Below are 20,334 nucleotides of genomic sequence, written 5' to 3' on the forward strand. Positions count from 1 at the left end.
CAAATGGAACTCCTCTGTGACAGCAATGATGGCAGACAATGGGCAGTCATTAGTTTGAACCAAAGACAAACTCATACATGAGAAAAAATTGTAACTACAATAGAACCTCAGAATTATGAACACTTCGGAAATGGAGGTTGTTTGTAACTCTGAAATGTCCCTAACTCTGAACAAAATGTTATGGTTCTTTCAACAGTTTACAGCTGAACATTGACTTAACACAGCTTTGAAACTTGACTATGCAGAAGAAAAATGCTGTTTTTTTTATTTTTTTTTTTAGTAATTTAACACAGTACTGTACTTGCTTTTTGCGGGGTGGGGTCTCTGCTGCTGCCGCCTGATTGTGTACTTCCAATTCCAAATGAGGTGTTGACTGGTCAGTTTGTAACTCTGGTGTTCGTAACGCTGAGGTGCTACTGTATGCCATTGTTCTTGGTCCAGTACTGGCCTGTGAAGTATACTTGTTGGATGGGTCCCATAGGTTCACTTTGTAGCAGAGTGAGGAAGGCAAAGGTATTTAATCATGTCACTAAACCAAGGGATGCCAAATGGCATTCTCTGCATCATATCCAGCTCCAAACATTCTGAAGTGCAGCCTGTGCCCACTTTATTGTTTTTCATATGGAGTTGTGGCCAGAAGACTCCAGGTCCTAGCATATGAGGTGTGGCCTGAATGCTTGGGTTAGGGTTAGGGTTCCGGCTGGGACCTGTAGTTTCTGTAGGCTGTACCTCTTTGTTAAAGATGTGGGTGGCTAAGTAGCTGTAGCTCTTTGGCTCATGGCATCTTGCTGCTGCTGCCCTGTGTTATGCTGCCTTTGAATGTAATGCAGGGTGCCCACATATCTGTGGTGTGTGCATGCTTTGATGGTCACAGGATCTTCCACTGGAGAGATGTGTAGACTTATTGGATATAGGTCTGTATGCAGTGTTGTTGCTGCGTCGGTCCCAGGATATTTGAGACAAGGTGGGTGCAGTAATATCTTTTGTTGGACCAGCTTCTGTTAGTGAGAGAGACCAGCTTTTGAGCTTACACAGATACCTGAAGAAGAGCTCTGCATAGCTAAGAAGCTTGTCTCACTCACGGAGAAAAGTTGGTCCAGTAAAAGATATTACAGCATCCAACTTGTCTCTGGATGTGGATCTAGTAGGCCAGCAGAGCTGTGGGTTCTGTACGAAGTTAGCTCTCAGTTGTGTTCTTTAATTCTTCTAGGTGCTGTTTAGCCAACATCCAGTGACTTGAAGCAATGTAGCAGGCGGCCCACGTTGATTGCTTGCATTGTGTGCAGGCCTCTGGATGTTTCTGAAGCAACTGGCGGAGCTCAGCAGGGATGTAGATGGCCTCATGTGCCTGTTGCACTGAGCTTTTTACATTGCCCTGTTAGGATCTTCTCTGTTTGCCTTTCAGGACAATTCTCACCGGGCCCAGGTTCAAGAAATCGTGCAGGAGTGCCTGTCGAGACTACCCACGCTCTTTCAGGAGGCCGTGGAAGACAGCCTCCATGACATCAAGTACTATTTTTCTGTCCTCATTCTCGCCAGCCTAAAGAAAGGAGCCAGAAGGGCAGAGGAGCTGTGTGAAGACAAAGTCAGAAGTTGGGGTTTACCTGTAAGATACGTGCTTCTGTTTGCCAAACCCTCTCCTATGCTCTCACTGTCAACACCCTTGCCATCCTGCCTGCCTCTCAAGCTTAGTGCTGTCTTTCACTGCTCTTTCCTTCTGCACTTACATTATTGTACCCCTCTGCTCTCCATGTACTGTGTTCTGTACAAAGCCAAATATAAAACAATGCTAATGCTGATCTATGTTGGAGCGGTGTGTTGAGGACTATCTAGTGTTTTTTTGCATCACTCTAAAAATGCTATGTAACTGGGGTGGGGTATTGGTGGTGGTAGTTTTAAGGAAAGAATCTATACATCAGAATGGATGAGCTCCACCTAAACCAAAATGGAACCAGATTGCTGGCACTTAAAATTAAAAAGGTCGTAGAGCAGTTTTTAAACTGGGGGGGGGGGAACTGACAGGTGCGGAGGAGCATGTGGTTCAGACAGAGACATCCCTTAGGGGAGGATCTGTTAATGGGTATTCTCTATATCCTTGTAAAAAGGAGAGGATGGAAGATAAAATATGAGTAGGATCTGATGAGAAACAGTCAAATGAAAGAGTCCCATTCAATTACATCATGTAATGGCAGAGAGCTAAACAGTGACAGTTTTTAAGTGCTTGTATACAAATGGTAGAAGTCTATAAATAATAAGATGGGTGAACTAGAGTGCCTCGTATTAAATGAGGGTATTGATATAATAGGCATAACTTGGTGGAACGAGGATAATCAATGGGACACAGTAATACCAGGGTACAAAATATATCAGAAGGACAGAATAGGTTCGTGCAGGTGGGGGAGTGGCACTATATGTGAAAGAAAGCGTAGAATCAAATGAAGAAAAAATCTTAAATGAACCAAACTGTACCATAGAATCTCTTTGGATAGTAATTCCATGCTTGAATAATAAGAACATAGCAGTAGGGATATATTACCGACCACCTGACCAGGATGGTGATAGTGACTATGAAATGCTCAGGGAGATTAGAGGTGCTATAAAAATAACAAACTCCATAATAATAATGGGGGATTTCAACTATTCACATATTGACTGGATACATGTCACCTCAGGATGGGATGCAGAGAGTCTCTTGACACTTTAAATGACTGCTTCTTGGAGCAGCTAGTCCTAGAACCCACAAGAGAAGAGGCCATTCTTGATTTAGTCCTCAGTGGAGCACAGGATCAAGTCCAGGAGGTGATTATAGCTGAACCGCTTGGTAATAGTGACCATAATATAATTAACATCCCTGTGGTGGGGGAAACACCGCATCAGCCCAACACTGTAGCATTTAATTTCAGAAAGGGGAGTTATACAAAGATGAGGAAGCTAATTAAACAGAAATTAAAAGGTACAGCGCAAAAAGTGAAATCCTTGCAAGCTGCATGGAAACTTTTTAAAGACACCATAATAGAGGCTCAACTTAAATGTATACCCCAAATTAAAAAACATAGTAAGAGAACCAAAAAAGTGCAACTGCAGCTAAACCACAAAGTAAAGGAAGCAGTAAGTGGCAAAAAGGCATCCTTTAAAACATGTAAGCTAAATCCTATTGAGGAAAATAGAAAGGAGCATAAACTGAAGTGAAAAAATAGAATTAGGAAGGCCAAAAAGAATTTGAAATATAGCTAGCCAAAGACTCAAAAAGTAATAGCAAAAAAATTTTTTAACTACATCAGAAGCTGGAAGCCTGCTAACTACCAGTGGGGCCATTGGATGATTGAGATGCTAAAGGGGAACTCAAGGCTGATAAAGCCATTGTGGAAAAATTAAATGAATTCTTTGCATCGGTCTTTGCAGCTGAGGATTTGAGGGAGATTCCCAAACCTGAGCCATTCTTTTTAGGTAACAAATCTGAGGAACTGTCCCAGATTGAGGTGTCCTAGAGGAGGTTTTGGAATAAATTGATAAACTAAACAGTAATAAGTCACCAGGTATTCACCCAAGAGTTCTGAAGGAACTCAAATGTGAAACTGCAGAACTACTAACTGTGATATGTAACCTATCATTTTAATCCGCTTCTGTACCAGATGACTGGAGGGTAGCTAATGTGATGTCAATTTTTTAAAAAGGCTCCAGAGGTGATCCCGGCAATTACAGGCCGGTAAGCGTAACTTCAGTACCAGGCAAACTGGTTGAAACTATACTAAAGAACAGAATTATCAGACGCATAGATGAACTTGATTTGTTGGGGAAGAGTCTGCATGATTTTTGTAAAGGGAAATCATGCCTCCCCAATCTACTAGAATTCTTTGATGGGGTCAACAAGCATGTGGACAAGGGGGATCCAGTGGATATAATGTACTTAGATTTTCAGAAAGCCTCTGGCAAGGTCTCTCACCAAAAGCTCATAAGCAAAGTAAGCAGTCATGGAATAAGAGGGAAGGTCCTCTCATGGATTGGTAACTGGTTAAAAGACAGGAAACATAGAGTAGGAATAAATGGTCAGTTTTCAGAATGGAGAGAGGTAAATAGTGGTGTCCCCCAAGGGTCTATCCTGGGGCCAGTGCTGTTCTACATATTCATAAATGATCTGGAAAAGGGTAAACAGTGAGGTGGCAAAATTTGCAGATGATACAAAACTACTCAAGATAGTTAAGTCCAAAGCAAACTGTGAAGAGCTACAAAGGGATATCACAAAACTGGGTGACTGGGCAAAAAAAGGGCAGATGAAATTCAGTGTTGATAAATGCAAAGTAATGCACATTGGAAAACATAATCCCAACTATACATATAAAATGATGGGGTCTAAATTAGCTGTTACCACTCAAGAAAAAGATCTGAGTCATTGTGGATAGTTCTCTGAAAACATCCACTCAGTGTGCAGCGGCAGTCAAAAAACGAACAGAATGTCGGGAATCATCAAGAAAGGGATAGATAATAAGACAGAAAATATCCTATTGCCTTTATATAAATCCATGGTACTCCCACATCTTGAATACTGCATGCAGATGGGGTCGCCCCATCTTAAAAAAGATATATTGGAATTGGAAAAAGGTTCAGAAAAGGGCAACAAAAATGATGAGGGGTATGGAACAGCTTCCATATGAGGAGAGATTAATAAGACTGGGACTTTTCAGCATGGAAAAAAGACGACTGAGGGGGGATATGATAGAGGTCTATAAAATCATGACTCGTGTGGAGAAAATAAATAAGGAAGTGTTGTTTACTCCTCATAACACAAGAACTAAGGGTCATCCAGTGAAATTAATAGGCAGCAGGTTTAAAGCAAAAGGAAGTATTTCTTCACACAACACAGTCAACCTGTGGAACTCCTTGCCAGAGGATGTTGTGAAGGCTAAGACTATAACAGGGTTCAAAAAAGGACTAGATACATTCATGGAGGATAGGTTCATCGTTGGCTTTAGCCAGGATGGGCGGGGATGGTGTCCCTAGTCTCCATTTGCCAGAAGCTGGGAATTGGTGACGGGATGGATCACTTGATGATTACCTGCTGTGTTCATTCCCTCTGAGGCACCTGGCATTGGTCACTGTTGGAAGACAGGATACTGGGCTAGATGGACCTTTGTTCTGACCCAGTCTGGCCATTTTTATGTTCTTAGTAAATATCTTATGGAAGGAAAGGGCAGTGCTGGCACTCCCATTCCATTGAAATGAAGAAAATTCCAAGGGTTGTTAGTAAAAATGTGTATTGCTCTAGGTAGATGGTGTAGACTTTAGTCATATAAGGGTTTTGTGGGTAACAGAGATGATGTTGGCTGCTGTAGCTCAGTTAATGACTAATTGTGCTAAGATGTGTTTCATTTACTGTCACTGTTTGCTTCACCTCTCCCAGTTAAACAGCATCTTGCATTTTAAAAATGCTGCACAACCACTAGTAAATCTACACAGCCATTTGTGAGTTTCATCCATCTGCCAGTTTCACTTGTAATCTAGACTTCTGAGTTTTGTATTAAGTGTTTTTGTACAGTGCCCACTACAATGGAGCTGTGATTGGAGCCGTTAACCACTACCTGAATACAAATAATAGAACATTGTATGGGTGCTGCACTCCTGCCTCTTAGTCTGCTCACTGTTCTAGTGTATCTCACGCCACCTCCCTGCAAACTATTCTGCATTGGCACGTAGTTGTCTTATTTCTGTAGGGGAACAGCACCTAGTAGTCCATAAGTGGGCAAGGAATTGTCATAGTAAGCTGAGTATCCCTTTTGAGCTGCTCTTTTTATTTGTATTACTTTACAGCACTCAGAAGCTAAATCATACACTGTCAATGCCTTGCACAGATATGATATGGTTATCCCAAAGGTACATTTCTCACCTGTGAGCAACCAAAGAGCATATTCGTGTCTTAGCCCTGGTCTACACTAGGACTTTAGGTCGAATTTAGCAGCGTTAAATCGATGTAAACTTGCACCCGTCCACACGATGAAGCCCTTTATTTCGACTTAAAGGGCTCTTAAAATCGATTTCCGTACTCCACCCCTGACAAGTGGATTAGCGCTTAAATCGGCCTTGCCGGGTCGAATTTGGGGTACTGTGGACACAATTCGACGGTATTGGCCTCCGGGAGCTATCCCAGAGTGCTCCATTGTGACTGCTCTGGACAGCACTCTCAACTCAGATGCACGATTGTTTGCCATTGCTCTGACACGGGGGGGGGGCGACTGACGACATGGCTTACAGGGTTGGCTTCAGGGAGCTAAAATCAACAAAGGGGGTGGCTTTACATCAAGGAGTATTTCAGGCAGGACTTCACGGAGGGTTCCAATAAGAAATGGTGCACCTGAGTTATTGTTCTTATTGGAACAAGGAGGTTAGTCTGGCCTCTGATTGATACATGGCTAGATTTACCTCGCTGCACCTTCTCTGTGAGTGACTGCAGTGTGACCTAGAGGAATAAGTCCCCTAGACGGGGGGTGGGGGGGGGGGTTGTAAATGAGTACAAACCAAATCTGGTCTATTTCTTGTTTTGATACACTCCATCTATCTTTTACATCTTTGGCTGGCAGCAGACGGTGCAGAAGGACTGCATGCCATCCACATCTCATGGCTGCTCGGCAGAAGATGGTACAATAGGACTGCTAGCCATCCTCATCTCTTGCCTGCCCGGCAGAAGATGATGCAATAGGACTGCTAGCAATCCGTATCGCCTGCCTGCTCACCATAAGATGGTTCAATAGGACTGACTGCAGGACTAAAGAGAATGACTTGATCAAGTCACTCCAAATTTAATCCCTGCGCCCATGTCTGCCCAGGCGCTCCTGATCGACCTCACAGAGGCGACCAGGAGCACCTCGGACATGATGATGATGGCTATCAGTCCTATTGCACCATCTGCTGCCACAAGGCAAGGGGTTGCTGCTGCTGTGTAGCAATGCAGTACCACGTCTGCCAGCACCCAGGAGACATACGGTGACGGTTACCTGAGCAGGCTCCATGCTTGCCGTGGTATGGCGTCTGCACAGGTAACTCAGGAAAAAAGGCGCAAAACGATTGTCTGCCCTTGCTTTCACGGAGGGAGGGAGGGAACGGGGGCCTGACGATATGTACCCAGAACCACCCGCAACAATGTTTTAGCCCCATCAGGCATTGGGATCTCAACCCAGAATTCCAATGGGCAGTGGAGACTGTGGGAACTGTGGGATAGCTACCCACAGTGCAACACTCCAGAAGTCGACTCTAGCCTCGGTACTGTGGAAGCACTCCGCCGAGTTAATGCACTTAATGCACTTAGAGCATTTTCTACGGGGACACACACACTCGAATATATAAAACCGATTTCTAAAAAACCGACTTCTATAAATTCGACCTAATTTCGTAGTGTAGACATACCCTTAGAATTGAACCGCTGTCTCCTGTGTACGTTGAAATACTGTGAGAGACCCTCTCTCTCCTTGCTTTCCATTTCACAGGTTATTGGATACCCCTATGCTACGTATCGAGCTGTGTGCGCTCGTCAAGGTGTCTACAGCTCTGGAGCATGTGGGTTTGTTGATTTCAATGAGCAACTCACAGAGCCAATATCCAGTGCAATCTCCATGACATGGAATGACGTCTTCAGGTACCCTCCTTTTCACTGCACACTAGGACATTCTAACTAACACAAGACACTTGCAAACCTCTCTGGTATAAAAACAAACACAATTTTGTGCTATCTGCCAAAAACTGTGAGATGAGCTGGTACAAAATGCATGGCCTCTGTTCTCTAATGTCCTCAGGCCACTTTATGCCGTAGGTGAAATGATATTCCAGCATTTGATACAGGGAATGGCAAAACTTCATGATTTCTTCCCCTGAGGGGCTGAGCCTTCCAATTCACTTCCTGTCTCCCAAAAGGTGGAGATCACTTCATGGCTGATTTAGTGTCTAATTTGCATTGCTTCCTAAATGGGAAAGGATTAGTTATGTACTCGTTTGTATTTTTGTATTAAATTATATCACACAGTCCCTAGTCTTGAAACCAAATGCCAGAGTGCTGGTGCAGAGCCCAGTTTTCTTAAGTGCAGTTGCAGAATGGGGACCATATTCTCTAGTCGCTTCTTGCAGAAACGTATTCAATTACTATTTTAAAAATACAGTCTTTATACACTGTATCTATGTACTAGTTATAACTTGTATTGTAGTGCAAGTCTTAACAAGGATGAAGGTGTTAAATTCTGAAACTCTTAAGGGAACGTAAAATTTACTAATCCTTTGGAGAATATTATTTATATCATGGAGTAACCGTACTTATTTAAAATATCCTCTTCTGAATTAAGAAATCAATCACTTGTAGCCTATGTGATCCAAACTTTGGAACAGTAGATCCATAATATAAATTGCCATACTGAATAGTGGTCTATCTTTTATAGGTACTAATACACCGCTTCGTTAAAAAGTATAAAGTGCTTTGAGATCCTCTGATGGAAGCTGTTATAGAAGTAGGAAAGCCCAGGACAGAAACAGACAGATCTGATGCAGCAAGGGTTCCCTGAAAGGGCATCTAGCATTTGTAGTGGGACTTTAGACCCTGTGGAAAAAAATGCAGATGTTTCATAGAACTCATTTCTCTGGACATAACTTCATCATTTGGTCATCAGTATGACCCCACCATTTTATCTCCTCCAAGAGCAGTATAAGTGCATGGTGATCATGCCCCCAAATGCCCCTTTTGGCATTGCAGCATGTTACTCATGCCCTTAGGTGCCTGGATTAATCCTTGAATGTATTTTCCCCCTTCCAGTTGTAGATTGGGGGAGTCCATCAAACAGTTCAGCAAAGCCATCTTAGATAAATTGAAATACTTCTTCAGAGATCTCAAGAACAAGCTCCAGGAAAAAGGCAGAAACACAGAGCCAGTAAGCGTCATTCAGAGGCATCAAATGGAAGCTGTCCAGGCTTTGGTAAGATTGGCAAGGGGGTCCATGCAGTGGATGCCCTTCAAAACTTGTCTGTTTTGTGTTGGGTAAATATGGTGAGGATGCCTCACTGTTTGCAGTTTGCCCTGTGCTTACTATAGGGAATCTGCAAATGCTCAAGTAATATAACTGTCGTGGGTAATTGGCAACGTTTGGTAAGCAGCCACTTCATTTGAAATGAGAGAACTTTTTGTAGCAAACCATACTGATTTTTCCTTCCTTCACTTCTCAGTTGTGTAACTTTCTCCTGGATCAGACGGAGTACATCAATAAAAGGCAGCGTGGTATATCCCGTGTCCTGACGCCAGAAATACAGGCTAGCATGAAACCAATATATGCAGGTAGGAAAATCCTATAGCTGGGCTAAGTCTGGCTTCCTGTGCATTGAGTTCCTGACCTGGGAACCAAATTGTAGCAGTGACGCTAAACATCTGTGCAGTGGTGAATTCTGCCAGTTAGTACTGGACGGAATGGTTCCCAAGCTGGTAATATGGAAATCTGTATGGTGGTAGAGTCACTGCATGACTCCGCCTGTTGAGTCTGCTTTTCCCACTTTTATTTCTTACATTTCAAAGGCCTAGCTCAAAGGGATCACTTTACATTCTTATTCTTGAGCAGCCGAATAATAATGTTGTGTATTTGTAGATCACTTAGCATCTTCAAAAGGGAGAGGAGGAGCAGAGAATGAAATTCCACAGCAGTGCTGTGGAACTGCACAGAGCTAGAGCTGGAGTCTGTCACAGCAATGGAGTAGCACCCAGGTGTGGTGCGTGCCTCCATCTGACAGTGAAATCTAATGCTGAAAACACCCACTCGGTGTGCAGCGGCAGTCAAAAAAGCAAACAATGTTGGGAATCCTTAAGAAGGGGATAGATAATAAGACATAAAATATCTTATTGCCTCCATGTAAATCTATGGTATGCCCACATCTTGAATACTGCGTGCAGATGTGCTCACTCCATCTCAGAAAAGATATATTGGAAATGGTTCAGAAAGGGCAACAAAAATGATGAGGGCTATGGAACAGCTTCTGTCTGAGGAGAGATTAATAAGACTGGGACTTTTCAGCATGGAAAAGAGACAGCTAAGGGCAGATAAGATAGAGGTCTATAAAATCATGACTGGTGTGGAGAAAGTAAATAAGGAAGTGTTATTTACTCCTTCTCATTACAGAAGAACTAGAGGTCAACAAATGAAATTAATAGGCAGCAGGTTTAAAACAAACAAAAGGAAATATTTCTTTGTACAACACACAGTCGACCTGTGGAACTCCTTGCCAGAGGATGTTGTGAAGGCCAAGACTATAACAGGGTTCAAAAAAGGACTAGATACATTCATGGAGGATAGGTTCATCAATGGCTATTAGCCAGATTGGACAGGGATGGTGTCCCTTGCCTTTGTTTGCCAGAAGCTGGGAATGGGCAACAGGGGATGGATCACTTGATGATTACCTGTTCTGTTCATTCCTTCTGAAGCACCTGCCATTGGCCACCATCAGAAGACAGGATACTAGGCTAAATGGACCTTTGGTCTGACCCAATATGGTCATTCTTACGTTTTTATGAAATGGCAGTCTCACCAAAGAACAACAGTTGAAATACAGGAAGGCTATCCTCTTCCTGTAATCCTTCTGGATGTTAGGAGCCACACCAAAATAAGTCTCTGGAAAGTTTATAAAGGACTTAAGAGACACTGTAGTGATTGCTTCATATGGTGGCATGTATGAAGTAATACTTTGCTGCTGTGTTTATGATTGCATAGGTCTGGGCTAATTTAAAATTGGAAGCATGTGATGATGAAAGCAGAAGAGTGGTAGGTCAAATGCTGTCCACTGTTTTGAGATTAGAAGTCTAGGGATTGTGGAGACCTTATGGGTTTTGAAATGTACTGGTATGTTTTAAGGGTGCCAGAAGACAACCTAGCAACCAATCCACTACCATATTCTACTGAAGTTGCTGTCAGGTCTGTAGCTTCTCACATTCCTTGGTGAAAAGAGCTTGAGGGATCAACGTGTAATACCCTGGCTTTTTTTTATGTGCTGATGACTCCCCCTACCGACTAGCTGCAGAGCATACAATTTGCTGCTTTCTCACAGCTAAAGAGGGTCAGTAATGCAGGTAGTAGAGGTTTGTATGTTTGGTGCTGAACATCCTGAGTTTAACCCACAGTGACGGTTATGATGCCGGTATATATGCCGCTATGGTTTGCTATAAAAGCACTAGAGAAGTGCTCCGTGTCATGACCACAAAGCTTCTGGCTGTGTAGTTCAGTCTGTGTGGTCTACAAGCTAAATATAGCAGAGTTCTACAATGAAGATTATGTCCCACCTTATCTTCAGTGTGGAGCCCTGTTTTGCATGCAAGCTTTGCCCCTCTTGTTCCCAAGAGGGAGAACTTCTCTCCTCATGACAGCTTGGGGCTTCACGAATCGTAAGGCTGTCTAGTGCCTTCAACGCCGTCCCAATGTGCAGTTTAGTATGGCCACTTGGATCAAAATGAAGCAGCATATGCTGGGACCAGAGGCAATATGTGTGTGTGAGGGGGGGACCTGTAGGGTCATGTGCCCCCCTCCAGAGGCTTGATCCCATGGTGAGGTCGGGCCTCCTCCCTACAAGACAGCTGAGCAGGCAGGAGGAACAGCTGGGAGGTGCAGGGAGGGGCCATTGCTTTCTGGGAGGGAGGCACTGCTTTGGGGGCGGGGCATGACTTGAGCTGTTCTGGGGTTGTCACCCTCCACTATCAGCAGGCATGGGTCATCTCTGGTTGGGACCTGCGGTCTCTGTAGGCCACACCTCTATTAGATTGCCTTTTCCATTTTAGTAGTCATTGTGTGGCACCAGGCGTCCTGACAGATTGCCATTCTGGCCGTTGGTTGAGTAGCATGTGGGCAAGGCTGCACCAACACTTGTAAGATTATGTGCTGACATTTAAATACCATCTCTCTTCTGTAGTTTGTAGCCAACTGAATGGTCCTGGCTGTTTCCAGAGAATGAAAGATCTTATGCAGAGGCACGTCCGCAATCAGAAGGAGACCATGTTTAACTGTGTCACTGATAAGTTACGGCACCAGCTTGACCTGCTCCAGGTGAGATGAAACAGAATTAGCCCTCTTCTGGAAAGTAGCTGACCTTGTACAATGTGATATAACTGCTGTCTCTCAGGTCACGGGACCATGCTGTTTAGTATGACTTGGAAGAAGCATTGTAGCTTTTCCATTTGCAGTTAAGTAGCAAGAATGGCAGCCAGTATTAGAAGTGGACCCCTCCCGTTGTGTTTAGTTTGACTCTTGTTGCAGTATTTACTGGGATTTTAGCCCTGGTGAGATTCCAGTGCTATTAATAATCCTGTCTAGTGTGGAGAAGGGAGAATAACTTGCAAGAAACTGTGACTGGATGGAAAGATTTCTACTGTCTGTGAAAGATTTTGTGTGAAACACCGATAGACAAGCTTTTTGCAGGATGCCTCCTTGAAGTGAGTCTCTATGTGGGGACAGTACCATAGGGCTACATACCATGATTGCTGTCTCCAGTTTCTTTCACACTTGACTCCTACTGCTTTTAGGTTGTTTGAATCAGTAAGCTGACTTATTGATGAGCTACTAGTAATCAGATTTCTGTTATTACAAACAACTCTTCATAGTGTCATACATGCCTGTTACAGGAGAGCCTCAGAGTTACGAACTGACCAGTCAACCACACACCTCATTTGGAACTGGAAGTTCACAATCAGGAACAGCAGAGACTGGGAACAAAAAGAGAAAATATAGTACAGTGCTGTGTTAAATGTAAACTATAAAAAGAGAAGGGAAAGCGGCATTTTTCTTCCGCATAGTAAAGTTTCAAAGCTGTATTACGTCAGTGTTCAGTTGTAAAGTTTTGAAAGAACAAACATCACGTTTTGTTCAGTGTTACGAACAACCTCTATTCCCGAGGTGTTCAGAACTCTGAGGCTCTGCTGTATATTTCAGTGTGCTTTAGAATTAAACCAGTATTTATATTTCATTTATTTTTTAATTCTGTCTTCGAATGAGGTTTGAAAAGAAGTGAAGAGGCAGAGAGATACAGGAATCTACGGTTCAGACAAAGCATTGCATGCTGGTTTTGGTCATCTCCAGGGGTCAGACTTCTATATTAAAGACGATGATAAAATTGCGGTTGTAGTACTTCAGCAAAGTTGAGTACCACTGCATGAGCAACCGTATAATTTGGACCTGATTTTAAACATGTCAGATTTTAAAATTTATTTGTAGTCTCACTAACTGGTTGTTTGCTCGCTAAAATGGTCCTCAAACTGCAGTCCATGACCTGCAGGGGTCTTGATAGGTCACATTATGCAGATTCTTCCTCTTTGCTTCCAGCTGTTTCTTGGCTATTGGTGGCAAAGAGCCCTGGTGCCCTATACAAGTAGTTGGAAATAAGGAAGAGGAGCCAGCCTAGCCTATGCACATTGTGTAACTGAGAACTGGAAGAGAGCGGGTCCATCGGGTTGCAAATGGGAGAGGAGGCAGGTCCACAAGACTATAAAAACATGTCCCATGCCATGAAAAATGTGAGCTCACCAAGTGACTATGTGTAGATAAACGGGAGAGGGAGGCTTGTGTCCCAGATACTTAATGTACAAGGTTTCCGTATAAAACTGCAACCTGAGCCTTCTCCCCTCTGAGTTTCACTTGTTTTGTTTTGGTTGTTGCTCTTATACGGGGATTATCAAAGAGATTTAGCCTGATTAGAGTGATCTAGTGGTGAAGCAGCCTACTAAACAAAAAGGGCCCTGCTGACTAAAAGAGAATTAATATCCATTTTGAAGAAAATTAGAGTGTACCATGAAACTTTGAAGCCTTGTCTTGTTTTAGATCGACATCGGTGGTAGTTTTGAGTGCTTGGTTCAGGAGCTGACTAAATCCTTGACTCTGCAGTTTGAACCAATGCTGAAGCTTGTCCAGAAAAATGATGGAATTATTCCAGGTAAAGAGGCTATTGCTTACACGTAGGCTTCCTCTCGTCCCTGTAAACAATGTTTAGAGTGAATGCTGCACATAGAGACAGAACATCACAGCACTCAGCACCGTCTTGTGGAGCAGTTAGAGGCTGGTTACATATGTGAACTCTAACAAGTAAGCATTGCTGCAGCTAATTCAGTAATCTCATACTTCAGAGTGTGCTGATCGAAATTGTGCTGTCTTTAAGTTTTGAACTGTAATGCTCTCATACTAAAAAGGGTGCTGAACTGTACTTTACCATCCCTTAAAAAAAAGAGTTTTGCATTTGTCAGATTTGGGCTGCGTGCCTGCCCCTTCTAGTGGTATGTCCTCAGAGGCAAACTTTTCACACACAAGCATAATTGTATATACATCAACTGAAAGGGGAAGATCCACAAGGATGGCAGACATTACCAATAGTACCTCTACTCTCCTGGGAATGGGCTGCCAGCCACACCAGGTGTGTCTTCTACATAGATACCAGGTGCCCTGTATCCACTGGAAAGCCTTGCACGAAATTGGTTACTTGGCAGTGTTCCAGTTTAAGCGGTTACATAGCTTATTGGGAGCGGCACAAGTCGTGTTAATGCTACCCATTTCTTGCTGTGGAAAGCCTGGCTTCAATGTGTCTTGCATTTATAACAGGTGCAGCTTTGAACCGGTAGGACTGCTGGTCAGCAGAGGGAATAACATTTGTTCCTTTAATGTTTTGTCCAGTTTTAGTGAACATCTGTGCCAAAGTCAGCAAGATTTGTAAAATATCCCGTGTAGATTATGTTCTTCCCAACCTCAACCAGACAGAGAGCTGTTCTGTACCTGCTTCTCCTGGGAGAAGGCTGCCATTAAAGAGGGAGCTGCAGGAAGGCTTGGATCCCCCAAACTTCTTGGGAAAGTGCAATATCATCCGCATTGGGACCATGTCACTTTCTCACATTAATCCCATTCAGGTACTGAATTTAAAAGCACCTCTTCCCTTGGGTTGGAAGGGATGTTCAGTAGGAGCAGATTTGTGTGTCCAAGAGAGAAGGCACAAGAGAAACCAGCAGAAATATTTCTGCCAAAGTGGTGTGAAACTTTGAGCCCTATTATTCCAAGTGCTACACAGTCAGAATATATGGTATATCCTATTTCCCTGTCTCAAAAGAATCACTGGCGTAATATAGTATACCCATGGATTCCATGCTAACAGGGAGGATTTTCTTTTTCTGCGCCGATATTAGATGAGAGAGATTCTCCCTTTTTCTCCTCTTGAAATTTATCCTCACTGGAAATGTTCATTCTTTCTGTGACCACTGTCTGCCCTCAGGCAGGTTTGAACACATTTCGAAGCTGTTTCTCCTTTCAGTAGTTGAGTTTTAACTAGATTTCCCAGGTAAGTTTGATTTTGGTCCCTTGCACAGCCCTAACTTGTTCAAAATAAATCCTTTCTACCAGAAACTTCTTGTGTGGAGCATTCTGCCACAGAGTTTTTTTTCTTATGTTTGTGATTAATTGGAGATGTGAGAAGTTGGAAAACAGACTTCAAGAAGATAAGTTAACTTTTTTTAAGACCCTAGGAACCCAGCCCCCCCCCCTTTATTCATTCCTATGGTCCTCCATGAAAGTTAGTGCCTTTGAGTACTTCCGAAATGCCGCTGGCTGACTGGCTTTTAGATCGTGATTTATCTACCACAGACCTGGAACCACTGTGGCTTCCTTCAGCACTTTTTATAAAGTTTGTCAGTTGCAACACTTGGCTTGAATATTTTACAAACCTATTAATTGCCATTCTAGACCAAACTAGAGTACAGTCTTCTGCCTCTCAGGTCTTGTCTGTACTTACAGCTAAATCGGCACTGCTACTATCGATGCAGCAGTGTCAGTTTAGCGGGTCTGGTGAAGACCTGCTAAGTCGATGGCAGAGCATTCTCCTGTCGAGTCTGTACTCCACCTCCCCGAGAGGCGGAAGGTAAGTTGGCGGGAGAGTGTCTCCCATCAACACAGCGCCGTGTAGACACCGCTGTAGGTCGACCTAAGTTACGTCAACTTCAGTTACATAACTGAGGTAGCATAACTTAGATCGACTTACAGCTTTACTGTAGACCAGCCCTGAGAGTGACCACTACCAAATGCTTCAGAGGAAGGTGCAATGTCATACACAATTGCAGAAAAGCCTCTTATGAGAGACTTTCCAAAAGTATTTGCAATGTCCAAAGACATTATGTTGCCAGATTCCCCTTTATCCACTATTTTGTTGACATGCTTAAAGAATTTTAATAGAGAGGTGCAAGCTTCTTTTACAGAAGGTGTGCTGGCTTGGCCTGTCCTCGTTCATGTAGGTGTTTTTATAATTCTCTTTAGTTCTACCAATGAGCCTTAATACACTCCTGGATCCACAGCTACTGCCAACTAGACAGGGCAGTCAACTCCACCTATCCTCCAAAGTATACAGTGAACATTATACTCTGCATTACCTTCCTTATGCACTTCCAGATAGAGTTCAAGGTCTTCATCGTAAAAGTTTTTTATAAATATATCAAATTCTGGCCTGAAAGTACACAGAAACCGTACAATGAATGGTTGCCATTTGCATCTCCTGTATCTATATTGCTGAGTAAACCCAGGGTTTACTCAGCATTGGTTGGTGGAATTATAGAGTTAGTGATAAAGTTGTTTGGGGGGTCTGAACGATGAAAATCTGGAAATTGAAACATGAGGGTTTTTTTTTCTAAAACTAATAAAATGTATCATATATTTACACCCTTAACAGTTTCTATATGAAATGTTTTAACTGCAAAATGTATTATCCAGTTCTCTGTTGCAGTGTACTTTATTAACTCATAGAGGCTATTAGCAAAATAAATTCAAAAACTGATCTTCAGGAGAAAGCAAAGCCTGTCATCCGTTTCAGGGCTTCTCTATGAAAATATCTTAGACTTCCATTCAGGGGTCAATACTGTAAAATGAAAGAGAGCCACGAACCTTGATTTTAAATGTCTTTTCTCACTGTTCTATTCGCCAGTCAATGAGTTATCACCTAACAAATCTGTCTCTTGTATTTTTAAGATATCTGTGCAAGAAGTCGCTGTCACTATGACAGGTCAGTAGCCTACATCATTTTTAACTTTGTGCACGCCCTCCCTTTTCCACCCCACCCCCCCATGTATAAACTGCAGAAAAGAAGGGTTTTCTTCAATCCCTTGAAGTTGGTATTTAAAACTCCCAAGAAAGAAACTGTTTTGACCATTGCTTCTGCCTTGGCTATGTAGCATTGGGACTCAGCACACAGAAGCAAGGTCCCTCTAGTGTGGGGACATTCCATGGGCAGTATGAATTGGATCAGAATGATTGACTTTTAGAATCATTGGTCTCACTGAATCCATTCACGCTTTTCTGGCACAGCTGGAAACATTCCTGTTACTTCTCCATCTGTACTCTCAGAAGAGACAGAGACTAGAACTTCATGCCACTCTTTTTCCTACACACCATTTTAGGGCTTGGTGCACCTTGGGGATACCCTGTAGGTAAATCTTAGTAACCAGGAGTTCCCAGCCCGGCAGATTGCATTGATGCTCCGAGAAAGCTCCTGGTCACTGACTTCAAGGAGTTAGTCATTACAGTGTTTAATACCCACTGCCATTCTCCATTGAGGGTTTTTTCTTTGTACACTTTAAAATTAGACTTCATTTTAGAATATTAAATGAACAGATAGTTAATCTCTCGTGTGGGAGGCTTAATTAGGTTTTTGACATGAGGATATTTATTCTCTTTCCACCTGGACAAAGCACATAATACAAATAGAGCAGTGACAGCACCATCCTTTGGCTGTGGCACCATATTATGTTCAGAGATTTTGAAACACTGAGTACAGTTTGGCTATCATAGGAGCATAAATGTGAGCATACTTTTAAATTCTCATCTTTCTTCCTCCAAAGATCATACCACCATGACTCTTCCGTTCAGCAGCGTGTATCTTTGCGAATGTTGCTTCCACCTGTATTATTTGATCCTTCATGTCTCTCCTGAGTTTGCCAAGAACATTTACTCCAGATTGGGAGCCCAGGCATCCAACCCAAGTGAGTGGAAATGGGAATGCTTCCCAGGTGGTGGTGGTGTCTTGAAAAACAACCTAGATAAACCTGTGAACTATTGAAGGGCTTTTTGTTTGTAAAATGTTTGTTTTCCATATCTTCCCTCACCTCCACCAGACAAATGTACCATATACTGTAATTTAGAGTCTGAACCTCTACAATGGGCTAATGTGTTTTGCAGTGATAGGTGTGCCTTGTCTTCCCTGTCCTAAGGGGGAAACCACACATACACCCACATTAGCTTTTTCTATCTGTCATTATCATCATCATGTGTGGAGCCAGCAGAAGTTTCTTTGAAGATCTCCTGCTGTGTCTTCTGTACGGAGCAGTATGTATGCTAATTTGAGTTACTCCATAGACCTAGTATCGCTGTGCTACATAAACCATATAAACATCCTGAGACTACCTCGGAACATATTGGATTCCTAGAAACAACAGCTAGTAGGAAGTGGGGGGAGTGATAGAAGAAGCTCCTTCACACTTCTGAGATTAGTTTATGTTGTGCTATGTAATGTAGTTTAATTGTACTGTCTTTAGACCTAGGTAACCAGGAGGTGCTCATTATCCTGGACAAGCCCCAGGACCCGTCATCTTTCCATAGCTTGGTAGAATTCATATCGGCAAGACATGGGGGCATACCGTGGTTCCGGGAACTAAATCTGCAGCAGGGAAGAGAGAAACTGGAATCGCTGGGAGTGTATTACACTGTCAAAGTGAGCCATCATGAGTTCTGCATGCTAGAGGTGGGAATTTCAGGGTGACTATCAGAAAACAAGCTTGTTTCCAAAGAGAGAATGAGTTAGAGGCTGTTTGCTGGGAATGCTGGTATTATCAGATACTTGAGCTCCACAGATGAGAGTCAGCCAGTCCTGAAGAGTTGTCCTGGAAGACTGGGGGCTTCCCCTACATGTTAATAGATCACCTACTCTTGAACAGATTCTTCAACCTCAAGTAGACTCTAGTTCTAGTGACACAGTGAATTCTCACTGTCTTACAATGATTTTTGGTTTTTTGGGTTGGTTTTTTTTTTCGTATTTATCTATCAGACCTACTTCCTAATCAGACAGACGTGCATGACTTAACTACAAACTCAATATTGTATTTGTGCCTTTAGTTTAGCTAGCCACCACAACAAGCTTTCTGTGCTGTTCTTGCGAGGCTTCGCTTCTGGGAGACTCTTGAATGTAACCACTCTAACATCCACAGTTTGATCATGGATCTCTGCCCCTGCCAGCTGTTGGATGATATCCCACCTGCAGGAATTCTCATTTGATTTGAATCTTGTGATGATGGAGATAAAATATTCTTTCATGGTGTTTAGTCACTCATCTTTCAGGAATCCTGACCTCTTGAGTTGAAATTATTGAGGGTTGATCTCTATCTGATGGTGAATTATTTTTGGAAAGTCTTTAAACAAAAGCTTTGTAATTTAACTGACTTATGAGCCTTTGAAATATTTGTACTGTTTTTGCAGTAGACTTCTGCATTCATCGTCTCATTGTTTTTATAAAGCGTGCAGCAAAAGGCGGCCATGCTGTGCATGCATATGCAGGTATCATAAGCTGCATACTGTTGAATTGTAAACTGTTGCGGGCTCAGCTGCTATTCATCTTGTTCAGTGCTCCTGGAACTCTTGCTGTGTTTTTGCTGAATTCTGGGGGGGAAAAAAAAATCCATATTCTTTTTTTAAACCAAAGAGAGAACCCGTGGAAATTCCATACAAAATACGTTAAGAAAGCCTTAGAGATGCATGGTTAAGAATGCAAAAGTTAAGGTTGCTGCAGGCTGCATTTTAGTACTTTCAGTTTAGCAGGTATTTAATTTTTTTTCTCTTGCCTAGGACTTAAAATATGATGATGAAGAAAAGACTCTTGAGGTCTCACCTTCCAGTTCGCCATCAGATCAACCAACCGTCTTCACCATTGCACAGCAGCCCCTGCTCCCTGGCATGAAGTTGTATCCATATGGCAGAAAGAGAGGAGGAGGAGAGATCCAGTCACAGCTGGAGAAGAAGCACAAAGGCAAAACCATAGAACAAAGCCCAGAAGTGGAGCCTGCTGGGTTCCATTTACCGAGGTAACTGCATGGTGATCTCGGGGCTTCACTGCTCACATAGCAGTACTTTCAGTGAAAGGTCTCAACAGCATCAGCAGATATTGCAGCACACTATCATACTTGACCCCCTGTCTCAGCTACAGTGTAAATACAGAGCAGGCCCTGTCAGAAAATCACATTTTTAGAAGCTCAAAAGTCTGTACAAAAATTTCAGCTCAAGATTGAAATGTGCCCTGCAAAGGCCAAGCTCAGAAGAGAGACTTGGTGACAAA

The 20,334-nt window shown here is 42.8% G+C and overlaps 1 protein-coding gene across 1 annotated transcript in view; it reads left to right on the forward strand.

Moving 5' to 3' along the window:
• The window catches only part of LOC141982002 (uncharacterized), an 80,603-nt gene that overhangs the window by 40,605 nt on the left and 19,664 nt on the right, over positions 1 to 20,334 (forward strand). Inside the window, exons 11-21 of the mRNA XM_074943654.1 lie at positions 1,406 to 1,606; positions 7,476 to 7,624; positions 8,786 to 8,945; positions 9,193 to 9,301; positions 11,911 to 12,044; positions 13,812 to 13,923; positions 14,655 to 14,884; positions 16,983 to 17,016; positions 17,852 to 17,992; positions 18,545 to 18,750; positions 19,848 to 20,083. Of these exons, the coding sequence (XP_074799755.1) occupies positions 1,406 to 1,606; positions 7,476 to 7,624; positions 8,786 to 8,945; positions 9,193 to 9,301; positions 11,911 to 12,044; positions 13,812 to 13,923; positions 14,655 to 14,884; positions 16,983 to 17,016; positions 17,852 to 17,992; positions 18,545 to 18,750; positions 19,848 to 20,083 (1,712 nt within the window). The remainder of the gene's footprint in view (positions 1 to 1,405; positions 1,607 to 7,475; positions 7,625 to 8,785; positions 8,946 to 9,192; positions 9,302 to 11,910; positions 12,045 to 13,811; positions 13,924 to 14,654; positions 14,885 to 16,982; positions 17,017 to 17,851; positions 17,993 to 18,544; positions 18,751 to 19,847; positions 20,084 to 20,334) is intronic.

This window comes from Natator depressus, chromosome 2 (genome assembly GCF_965152275.1).
Source record: "Natator depressus isolate rNatDep1 chromosome 2, rNatDep2.hap1, whole genome shotgun sequence".
Taxonomy (NCBI): domain Eukaryota; kingdom Metazoa; phylum Chordata; order Testudines; family Cheloniidae; genus Natator; species Natator depressus.